Genomic DNA, 12,569 nt, shown 5'->3' with positions numbered 1-12,569 from the left:
CTCAATTCCTACGTGTCCCCACCAAAGGTGCACGTGCCGTATCAAATCAATAATCCATATTTTAGGTACACAGATGCACCACATATCCTTGTTAATATCCTTTCTGCAATATAATACGAGGCCTGTTCAGAAAGTAAGCTCCGATTGATTGCCAAATTGAAACCACAGTGAATATCAGAAATGTTTTACTTGTAACAATTAGCTACACCTTTCAGCTACTTCTCTACGTAGTCGCCGTTCTGACTTAGACTTTTGTCATAGCGTTGTACCAACTTTTCAATAGCCTCATCATAGAAGGCAGCCGCCAGTGCTTTCCTCCAATTCTCCACGCTGGCCTACACCTCGTTGTCTGTGTCAAAATGTTGTCTTCAAAGACAGCGGTTCATGTGACCAGAGATGAAACTCAGGGGGAGACAATTGCGGACTGTATTGTGGGTAATCTCACATTTCCATTTGAAAACGATGCAGGAGCATCTTCATTGCCCCTGCAGAATGTGGCTGAGAATTGTCTTGAAGAAGAAACAGCACGACAGTTATGTAATGTTAGCTGCATAGCTTCAGGCGAAATTTCTCACCAGGCCCTCGTACTTGGCGGCAGACACTATTTTCTAGACATCTTTACGCACTCACTGCGAGCTCAGAAATGAGAAGAGCGACGTGATGCTAACTGGGGTTATACTAGAGACACTACCCAACACATCTGTGCAAAGCTTTATCGGATTTTCGTAGTCGTTTCCATTTCGCGACCGATCGGAGCTTACTTTCTGAACGCCCCTCGTATATCATTTTGTATAGAATGATTGCTTCTTACTTCATTTTCTTCAGAAGTCTGGAGTTCTTGCTTGATTCTTCCTAACACAGGATCTTCGTCCTGTAACCAAGGTAGTTGCCTGCGTACCTGCAGGAACTTTTTTCTATAAGTATGATCTTTCATGATCAAGATTATATACTCTGATGCCTGTTCCAGTATTGCTGTCAATTCTGGTAGACCTTGCGGCAAACGTGCTAGAGCATCGGGGATTACATTGTCACTACCCTTAATACCTGCCGGCTGAAGTGGCCGAGCGGTTCTAGGCGCTACAGTCTGGAACCGCGCGACCGCTATGGTCGCAGGTTCGAATCCTGCCTCGGGCATGGATGTGTGTGATGTCCTTAGGTTAGTTAGGTTTAAGTAGTTCTAAGTTCTAGGGGACTGATGACCTCAGAAGTTAAGTCCCATAGTGCTCAGAGTCATTTGAACCTTAATACCTTCGGAATTGGTATTCCTGGAGTGCAAGTACCCACCTAGTCAATATATCATGTATCAGCTTACACGTCAACAAGAAATCGCAAAAGATTTTCACATTCTTCCCATACACATAGTATCGGAACTTTTTTCTGACCCACACAACTGCCAGTGCTTCGAGTTCAGTAACAGTGTATGAACGTTCACAACTCGATAACACTCGACTTGCGAAACCAATTATTTTTATTTCCTTTCTTCCTTCCTTCTCCTCAATTTGGAACAAACAAGCTCCTACTCCGACAGCGGAAGAGTCTGTGGCAAGACAAAATTCCTTCGACAGATCAGGATGCGATAATAAGTTAGCATTCAAAAGTGCTTGTCGCCTTTGCTTGAACGCTCGCTGACACTGGTCATTCCAGATCCATGGTACATTTTTCCTCAGAAAGTTTAAAAGTGCATTGTTATTCAATAGCTGGTCGGGTATAAACCGTCGAAAAAAGGACACTAGTCCTAAAAATGCCTTCAGTTGTGTCTTAGTTCTTGGATGAGGAAAGTTCTCAATCGCTTTCATTTTCTTTTTATCAGGTACAATACCTGTGGACGATATTATGTGTCCAAGAAATTTAATTCTCTCTCTGTCACACTTGGCCTTCGCCAGGATTGCAGTTACGTCTACTTTGGAAAATCGTTTGAGTACGCGTGTTAGCATATCAATGTGGCTTTCCCGATCTAGAGTAGCTATTAACAGGTCGTCTACATATAATGTTGCACGGTCCAGTAAATATGGTCCCAACATTGTGTCAAGCGCTGTAATGAAAACACCTGCGCAGACATTTAACCTGAATGGCAAAACTTTAAACTGGTAAATTCTCCCAGAAAATACAAATGCAGTATATTTTCTTGACGACTCAGTAAGTGGGATTTGCCAGTAGGACGATCGCAAATCAACAGAGGTCGAATATTTGACCCCGAAAAATTTCTGAATTTGTTCATCCAGGTTCTCTGGCCGTGTTCTCACAGGTACGATTATTTTATTGATGTCTCGTGCATCAAGCACGAGATATATACTACCATCTGCCTTTGCTGCTGCAACAAGCGGGCTGCTATATGGAGATAAGGATGGTTCAATTATCCCTCATTGCATCATTCTTCGGATCTCTTTCGTTACCGCCTCATTTTTGGACTATGGGACGGTGTAATTGGCATGGCGAAATGTATCATGAGGCACTACCTCAATGTTATTAAGTGTAGCCTTTTATAGCACCTGGTTTCTCTGAGAACACATTCTCATAACTTACGAGCAGCTGAGTTAATTCATTCTGTTGTGCCACTGACAAATATTCTGATTCCATGACTTTCATGTTTATCAGATTTCTTTTCTCTTCACAGTCTTCGGTAATAGATTCATTATAATATTCTTTTCTTCCACGTAAGTCTGAGTACAAGTTCATAACCTGTAGGCCTTCAAATCTAACCTGAAAGCTACGGCAATATTTTCCGTGCATTTCTCGTGTTCGTAACATTGGCAATGTCACATGTCTACTCTTGTTCATAATGCTCAATTCATCGCACAAGAGGTCGATATTTGCGTCCCTCCGGCGTAAGAATTCTATTCCCAGAATGCAAGCGACCATCAATCCTTTAACAACAAGGAACGAGCTTCTTATTGCTTCATTTCCTAGAACAAATTCAACTTGCACCTGGTGCTTTATGGTTTGGGACTGTGCATCAATTGCACCTGTCACTTGACAATTTTTTACAGGCAATACAGGTATGTTATTGTTTCGGCTTATTTACTTTTAAAGTTCTAAACTCAGGTCGTTAGTTGACGCACCTGTGTCAACTATTATATGAATCGGTGCACCGTATATTTCGTCTTGTAATACCGCTTGCACAACATTTTTATCTGTTTGTTTACATTTTTGAGGTACATTTACTAATTCCTCCTCTATTTTCATCCCGTCATTATACCTCAGCATACAGAGATTGTTACTGTCATTATAGAACGTGTCCTCACTACACCATCTCACAGCCAACAACGGAGAGTGGATTGCTGCTGTCTATAGTTTGGCGGGTGACAGACATTGGGTTGACGGTTATCTGTCACCTCCACTATCCTCACACTATGATTTTGATTGTTGCTACTATGGTTGGGTTGGCTATCCTGCCTACCCGATGGTGGAGTTTGATATGTCGCATTGTTCTCATTATGTGGCTGGCTGTTATAGCCTCCAGTGTGCGGTGCTAGGCGCTTCAGTATGGAACCGCGAGACCGCTACAGTCGCAGGTTCGAATCCTGCCTCGGGCATGGATGTGTGTGATGTCCTTAGGTTAGTTAGGTTTAAGTAGTTCTAAGTTCTAGGGGACTGATGACCTCAGAAGTTGAGTCCCATAGTGCTCAGAGCCATTTGAACCATAGCCTCCAGCCATGTTTTGTTGTGGACCTGAATTTGAATTCCATTGTGGCGCTGCATTTTGTTGCCACTGTGTTGGTGGTTCGTTATATCCGCGCCACTGGTTCCGGTTATTTCGCCACTGCAGGTTACCGATACCATTGTAACCATTACTCATTCGCCCGTCATGATGCGTTTTTCTGTTATGATTAGTATAACCCTTATATTGTTTGGCCCACGATTCGGTTGTCTGTATTCTTGTCTGTTCCCAGAACCGTTTGGTATTGAGTTATTATTACTGCAGTTGTAATCAGCTTTCTGCTGATTCCACTTATTTTCACTTTTCATGTCCTCGATTAACAGATCCACGCCGGTCGGTGTGGCCTAATGGTTCTAGGCGCTTCAGTCTGGAACCTCGTGACCGCTACTGTCGCAGGTTCTAATCCTGCCTCGGGCATGGATGTGTGTGATGTCCTTAGGTTAGTTAGCTTTAAGTAGTTCTAAGTTCTAGGGGACTGATGACCTCGGATGTTAAGTCCCATAGTGCTCAGTGCTGAAGCGCCTAGAACCGCTCGGCCACAGCGGCCGGCAACTCCGCCGACACACGTGACTTTATCCTAGCTAGTTCGACTTGTATTGCGGCAGCGCTGGTGTCAGTGTTTACTTTCATAGATGTTAATCAGGGAAGAACTGGGCCCCGTAGTGTCTGAAGAATAAAATAAAGTTGGTGATAAAAACCAGTAAATTTAATGCATTGAAATATATTGAAAATTGTTGTAACCGTTAAAAGGGGGGGGGGGGGGGGCACCGATTAGCGAAAGCAAAAAGCGCATGCTGCCGGTGAAACTTACCAAAAGCTGACACGCCCATGTATATTTGCCTCCAACATAGTAGCTGACAACGTAAGCTACGAGTGTGTTGTCGAAGCGTGTGCTGTGGCTGTCATCCGGGTACTAAGACAACGACGGAAATTGAACTAACGTGTGCAACACGGAAAACAGAAAGCGAGACGCTAGTGTTCTCCTGAGGACTTACGGTCACCACACAAACTGTTAGACTCGCCTCTCTGTATTACATAAAACTGAACATGAGTAATCCTAAATATAATAATGTTGCTAAGATGAACTAATTATTTCTTAATCACTAAAACTTATTTCTGAATCATTAAAACAGTGTAGACATTAAATGGAGAAGATGACCTCCAAGTGGGCCAGCAGTGGGAATAAACATGAATGTAGTAAGCTAACCAACTGATTGCATGTTGAGACGCCTAACTTCAAAAATTTAAATAGTCAATAATTGTCAGTGAAACGCTGTGCCTTAACTCCGTTTGGTTACTGAGAATTTTGTCAGGGGACTGTCTTATGGACTTTATTAGATATATTTCCTCAAGCACGTTAGAAACAGCGCCGTTTTTCTCTTTATGTAGTATCTAGAAGTTATTGTGGAGATCTGAAATAGAATGTTCGTTATTACGTAAGTAAGATGTTAACGCCGATTTCGAACTGCACAAGTTGATATGTTCTTTAAAGCGAATTTCTAAATCCCTACCTGTCTGCCCAAAGTAATTTTGAGAACAGTCATTACAGGAAATTGAATAAACCCCGGTGTTCTTATCTGGGTTCCTGATCAACTGTCCCTTGTGTTTGTAATTGGAACCTATATTCTGAGGAATAAAAAACGCTGGATTCATGTTATTTTTTTAAAAATGTTTACCTTTTCTTTCTGAAAAGGGTCCGTAGTAGGGAATGCGGTGGTGGTTCTTGCTGTCTTGCCTAACAGGAGATAAAGTGGTAGAAAACGTGGAGCAGTTATTGCCAGAACTTGTCGTATTCAGTACTTCCTTATTAATAACGTGAACAATATTTATATCGTAACCTTTAGCTAGAGCAGTACCTTGTGTGACCTGGTATTCCCGGTCGAAAGCCTGGGGGGGTTAGGGGGACTTGCTGGAGGCGGTAAAGCAGCGAACGAAAGGCAGCCGTTTTAGATATCATGGGACGGTTAGAAGAACGATGGAGCACCGCGTCAGTGGTTTGCGGTTTACGGTCAATACCAAAAACAAAAGTGCTGTCACTTAATGCGATTAAAAGGTCAAGGTAAGAGGGTGTGTCGTTAACACTGTGTTCGATTGTAAATTGAGTACCAGACTGGTGCGAACTCAGGTGGTCCACCGCAAAACTCATCGGGGCTTTTAAACAGAAAGTCGTCAACGTAACGAAATCAACGAAGGATTTTCGGACCCATCCGAGGCGATCTAGTGGGTAGCACAATTAAAATGAATTCAATTTATTGCTACGAATTAAAAACCTGTCTCCTAGAAACTCTAAACACGTCGTACATACATCTACATGATTACTCTGCAGTTCACATTTAACTGCTTGGCAGAGTGTTCATCGAACCACAATCATACTTTCTCTCTACCATTCCACTCCCGAACAGTGCGCGGGAAAAACGAACACCTAAACCTCTCTGTTCGAGCTCTGATTTCTCTTATTTTATTTTGATGATTATTCCTACCTATGTAGGTTGGGCTCAACAAAATATTTTCGCATTCGGAAGAGAATGTTGGTGACTGAAATTTCGTAAATAGATCTCGCCGCGACGAAAAACGTCTTTGCTTTAATGACTTCCATCCCAACTCGCGTATCATATCTGCCACAGTCTCTCCCCTATTACGTGATAATACAAAACGAGCTGCCCTTTTTTGCACCCTTTCGATGTCCTCCGTCAATCCCACCTGGTAAGGATCCCACACCGCGCAGCAATATTCTAACAGAGGACGAACGAGTGTAGTGTAAGCTGTCTCTTTAGTGGACTTGTTGCATCTTCTAAGTGTCCTGCCAATGAAACGCAACCTTTGGCTCGCCTTCCCCACAATATTATCTATGTGGTCTTTCCAACTGAAGTTGTTCGTAATTTTAACACCCAGGTACTTAGTTGAATTGACAGCCTTGAGAACTGTACTATTTATCGAGTAATCGAATTCCAACGGATTTCTTTTGGAACTCATGTGGATCACCTCACACTTTTCGTTATTTAGCGTCAACTGCCACAGCAATCTTTTCTAAATCGCTTTGCAACTGATACTGGTCTTCGGATGACCTTACTAGACAGTAAATTACAGCACCATCTGCGAACAACCTAATAGGACTGCTCAGATTCTCACCCAGGCCATTTAAATAGATCAGGAACAGGAGAGGTCCCAGGACGCTTCCCTGGGGAACACCTGATATCACTTCAGTTTTATTCGATGATTTGCCGTCTATTACTACGAACTGCGACCTTCCTGACAGGAAATCACGAATCCAGTCGCACAACTGAGACGATACCCCATAGGCCCGCAGCTTGATTAGAAGTCGCTTGTGAGGAACGGTGTCAAAAGCCTTCCGGAAATCCAGAAACACGGAATCAACTTGAGATCCCCTGTCGATAGCGGCCATTACTTCGTGCGAATAAAGAGCCAGCTGCGTTGCACAAGAACGATGTTTTCTGAAACCTCGCTGATTACGTATCAATTACATAATCGTCAATCATGGTGACATGCGATGTTGTATATTACGTACTTAGTAGTAAATCATTTTAACGGTAGCCATTGGCAATATTAATGCAGAAATAAAACAGAACATTTGAAAAATAAGAACCAGTAAAGAAAAGCTTGTTGGACAAAGAGTCCGACCGTCGTGACTTACAATTCAGGGAAATATTTCCGAAGGGCAGCCGCATTATGGCATTGAAATGAATCAATGATGCGATATGAAAAGTTGTGCCGCACCGGATGTCGAACACGGATGCTCCGCTTCTCTACAACTGTTGCGTTAACCATCTCAGCCATCGGGACCCAGATTCCCAGCTCGCCATACTCGTACGCCAATATGGCGTCTCTGTCCACACACACACACACACGTACCCCTCGATCGCAGCGCAACCTGTATTCCGTACTCCGCAACCCACCGTACGGTGCGTGCGGAGGGTGCCCTGTACCACTGCTGGTCATTTCCTTTCCTATTCCACTAGCAAATAGAACGACGGAAAAACGGCTGTCTATATTCCTCCGTATGAGCCCTAAATTCTCGTAACTTATCTACATGGTCCTTACGCGCAATGTCCTGTATGTTGGCGTCAGTAGAATCGTTCGGCAGTCAGCTTCAGACGCCGGTTCTCAAAATTTACTCAATAGTGTTTCTCGGAGAGAACGTCGTCTTCCCTCTAGGGATACCCACTGGAGTTCTTGAAGCATCTTCGAAATACTTACACGTCGTTCAAACCTGTTGTTGTTGTGGTATTCAGTCCTGAGATTGGTTTGATGCAGCTCTCCATGCTACCCTATCCTGTGCAAGCTCCTTCATCTCATAGTACTTACTGCAACCCACATCCTTCTGAATCTGCTTAGTGTATTCATCTCTTGGTCTCCCTCTACGATTTTTAGCCTCCACGCTGCCCTTCAATGCTAAATTTGTGATCCCTTGATGCCTCAGAACATGCCCTACTAACCGGCCCCTCCTTTTTGTCGAGTTGTACCACATACTCCTCTTCTCCCCAATTCTATTCAATACTTCCTCATTAGTTATGTGATCTACCCATCTAATCTTCAGCATTCTTCTGTAGCACCACATTTCGAAAGCTTCTATTCTCACCTTGTCCAAACTATTTATCGTCCATGTTTCAGTTCCATACATGGCTACACTCCATACAAATACTTTCAGAAACGACTTCCTGACACTTAAATCTATGATGATGATGAGCGTTTGGCGTCATTGGCCGGGAGGCCCCTCGCGGGGCAGGTCCGGCCGCCATACCGCAGGTCTTATTACATTCGGCGCCACATTGGGCGACCTGCACGCCGGATGGGGATGAAATGATGATGAACACAACACAACACCCAGTCCCTGAGCGGAGAAAATCTCCGACCCAGCCGGGAATCGAACCCGGGCCCAGAGGACGGCAATCCGTCACGATGACCACTCAGCTACTGGGGCGGACACTTAAATCTATACTAAATGTTAACAAATTTCTCTTCTTCATAAACGCTTTCCTTGCCATTGCCAGTCTACATTTTATATCTTCTCTACTTCGACCATCATCAGTTATTATGCTCCCCAAATAGCAAATTTCCTTTACTGCTTTAAGTGTCTCGTTTACTAATCTAATTCCCTCAGCATCACCCGACTTAATTCGACCACATTCCATTATCCTCGTTTTGCTTTTGTTGATGTTCACCTTACATCCTCCTTTCAAGACACTGTCCATTCCGTTCAACTGCTCTTCCAAGTCCTTTGCTGTCTCTGATAGAATTACACTGTCATCGGAGAACCCCAAAGTTTTTATTTCTTTTCCATGGATTTTAATACCTACTCCGAATTTTTCTTTTGTGTCCTTTACTGCTTGCTCAATATACAGATTGAATAACATCAGGGAGAGGCTACAATCCTGTCTCACTCCCTTCCCAACCACTGCTTCCCTTTCATGCCCCTCGACTCTTATAACTGCCATCTGGTTTCTGTACAAATTGTAAATAGCCTTTCGCTCCCTGTATTTTACCCCTGCCACCTTTAGAATTTGAAAGAGAGTATTCCAGTCAACATTGTCAAAAGTTTCTCTAAGCCTACAAATGCTAGAAATGTAGGTTTGCCTTCCCTTAATCTATTTTCTAAGATAAGTCGTAGGGTCAGTACTGCCTGACATGTTCCCATATTTATGCGGAATCCAAACTGATCTTCGCCAAGGTCAGCTTCTACCAGTTTTTCCATTTGTCTGTAAAGAATTCGCATTATTATTTTGCAGCTGTGACTTATTAAACTGATAGTTCGGTAATTTTCACATCTGTCAACACCTGCTTTCTTTGGGATTGGAATTATTATATTCTTCTTGAAGTCTGAGGGTATTTCGCCTGTCTCATACATCTTGCTTACCAGATGGTAGAGTTTTGTCAGGACTGGCTCTCCCAAGGCCGTCAGTAGTTCTAATGAAATGTTGTCTACTCCCGGGGCCTTGTTTCGACTCAGGTCTTTCAGTGCTCTGTCAAACTCTTCACGCCGTATCGTATCTCCCATTTCGTCTTCATCTACAACCTCTTCCATTTCCATAATATTATCCTCAAGTACATCGCACTTGTATAGACCCTCTATATACTACTTCCACCTTTCTGCTTTCCCTTCTTTGTTTAGAACTGGGTTTCCATCTGAGCGCTTGATATTCATACAAGTGGTTCTCTTTTCTCCAAAGGTCTCTTTAATTTTCCTGTAGGCAGTATCTATCTTACGCCTAGTGAGATAAGCCTCTACATCCTTACATTTGTCCATCCCTGCTCAGCCATTTTGCGCTTCCTGTCATTCTCATTTTTGAGACGTCTGTATTCCTTTTTGCCTGCTTCATTTACTGCATTTTTATATTTTCTCCTTTCATCAATTAAGTTCAATATTTCTTCTGTTACCCAAGGAGTTCTACGAGCCCTCGTCTTTTTACCTACTTGATCCTCTGCTGCCTTCACTACTTCATCCCTCAGAGCTACCCATTCTTCTTCTACTGTACTTCTTTCCCCCATTCCTGTCAATTCAAACCTACCGGTAACAAATATCGCAACCAGCCTGTGAATTGCTTCGATGTCTTCTTTCAACCCGACGTGGTACGGATCCCAAACAATCGAACATTACTCAAGAATAGACCGCACCAGCGTCATACGTATATGCGGTCTGCTCTACCGGTCAACCGCTCTTTACTAAAATTCTCCCACGAAACCGAAGCCGACTGCTCGCCTTCTCTACCACAATCTTCACATGCTCTTTCCATTTCATATCTCTTTTACGCCCAGATATTTGAACGACTTGACTGTGTTAAACAGGACATTAGTAATACGGTATCCGAACGTTACAGGTTTGTTCTGCCTACTTATCCGCTTTACCTTAAATTTTTCCACATCTAGAGCTAGCTGCCATTCATCACATCAACTAGATATTTTGTCCACGAAAGTCGTCTTGTGCCTTTTCACGACATTCAAGTTCGACACCTTACCGAACACCACGGAATCTTCAACAAACAACCCCAGATTGTTGCCCACCCTGTCCGCCAAATCATTTACGTATACAGAGAACAACAGCGATCCTATCAAATTCCCCTGGGGCGCTCCTGACGATACCCTTTTCTGTCGAGCCACTCACATATCTATGAAATTATTCCATACGCTGGTAACTTCGTCAGCAGCCTGCAATGGGGCACCGGGGCACCGTCTCAAATGCTTTCCGAAAATTTGAAAATATGGAATCTTGCTGTCGCCTTTCATCCATAGTTCGCAGTATATCATGCGAGAAAATGGCAAGCTGAGTTTCGCATGACTCATGACATAAGCTCCTCAATCTGCAGAAAGCTTAATATATACGAACTGAGAATATGTTCAAGGATTCTTTAGCAAACCTAAGCTGGGCATATTGGTCTGAATTTTGCGGGTCCATTCTTTTACCCTTCTTATACACTGGAGTCACCCATGCTTTTTTCAAGTCCCTTGGGACTTCGTACTGAGCAAGAGATTCACGATAATTACAGGCTAGGTAATGAGCCACTGAGTACTCTTTGTAAAGCCGAACTGAGATTACATTCGGACCTGGTGATGTATTTGCTTTCAAATCTTTCGGTTATTTCTCTACACCAGGGATGCTTATTACTATGTCTTCCACAGAGCAGTCTGTCCGATGGTCAAATGGTGGTATGTTTGAACGAATCCCCTGTGTGAACGATTTCGTGAACGTCAAATTTAAAACTTCGGCTTCCGTTTTGCTATTTTCAACCACCACACCAAACAGGTCAACAAAGGACTGAATGGGAGTCTTAGGCCCGATCAGCGATTTTACATAGTACCAGAATTTTCTCGGGTTCTCTGGTAATTTTTTTCCAAGGTGTGACGGTGGTAGTTGTTGTGTGCTTCGCGCATAGATCTTTTCACAGAAGCACGAGTGTGTACTAACCTTCGCTTGTCGTCATTTGTACGTTCTCTTTTGAACAGTGTGTGCAACAGCCTCTGCTTCCGCAACATCTTCCGAATTTCGTTATTAAACCATGGCGGATATTTTCCATTCTTTATCCATTTATTAGGCACAAAACTCTTCAGACCTCGATTTACAATCTTCTTAAATTTTGCCCATAATTCCTCTACATCGATCTTAGTGGAACTAAGTGATATCAGTTACTACAATGGTTCCTTTGAAACGGCACGACCGGAGTTTCATTCCCCATCATTGAAACAATCCGAGCTGTGCTCCATCTTTAATGACCTCGTAGTCGATGGGACGTTAAACCCTAATTCCTTACTTTTCGGATCCATGTTCGTGATATGAACTGTTTGCTCTGTTTTGATGTCAAGAACTATTCTCTAAAGTTTCTGATACAAGATTTTATACAGCTCGTTGTAGAGGTGAAATATTATAATATGTGGTATGTGGTTGAGAACACTTGCATGCTCACTTCTTAACATGAAACACACTTTTCTGTGGCACGTGACGACAAATCTGCCAATACTGTTGCAGCTGCTGAACGCAGGGTACTCCTACTACGCAGTGCTGCAGAACTTCAACGGTCGTTGACTCGTAGCAACGGTATGGCCATGCATTACGGAAGACGGGTCACTGCCTTGGGAGCTTACATCGCTTCTTGCTGCTGTGCTTCTCTTCTGAGTATTCTTCCTTCGACAGATACTGGTCTTGTATTTTGAAGGAGTGTGGTTAAAATATACGTCCTGCCAACCATATTTAAATGTTTATTGTTTCGTTTAATAGATTTAAGAAAGTGCCAGGATGTTTCAGTTAAGAAAGAAATGATAGATATCTTGCATTCGGAATCCTTACTCAACCCCAAATCTTTTCGTTGTCAACGGCAGTTTCAAATCTAATGTCCCTTCCTACGTGCAGACAGATGGCTAGCATCTGGTTAATGTCAGTTAGCTGCAGTATTCACGGCGCGCA

At 43.1% G+C, this 12,569-nt stretch overlaps 1 protein-coding gene across 1 annotated transcript in view; it reads left to right on the top strand.

Moving 5' to 3' along the window:
- The window catches only part of LOC124795821 (odorant receptor 43a-like), a 73,362-nt gene extending 61,171 nt beyond the window's left edge, over positions 1–12,191 (top strand). Inside the window, exon 4 of the mRNA XM_047259903.1 lies at positions 12,135–12,191. Within this exon, the coding sequence (XP_047115859.1) occupies positions 12,135–12,191 (57 nt within the window). The remainder of the gene's footprint in view (positions 1–12,134) is intronic.
- Positions 12,192–12,569: the final 378 nt, after the last annotated feature.

The sequence above is a fragment of the Schistocerca piceifrons genome, chromosome 4 (assembly GCF_021461385.2).
Source record: "Schistocerca piceifrons isolate TAMUIC-IGC-003096 chromosome 4, iqSchPice1.1, whole genome shotgun sequence".
Taxonomy (NCBI): domain Eukaryota; kingdom Metazoa; phylum Arthropoda; class Insecta; order Orthoptera; family Acrididae; genus Schistocerca; species Schistocerca piceifrons.
This window is presented reverse-complemented; position numbering and strand designations above follow the sequence as displayed.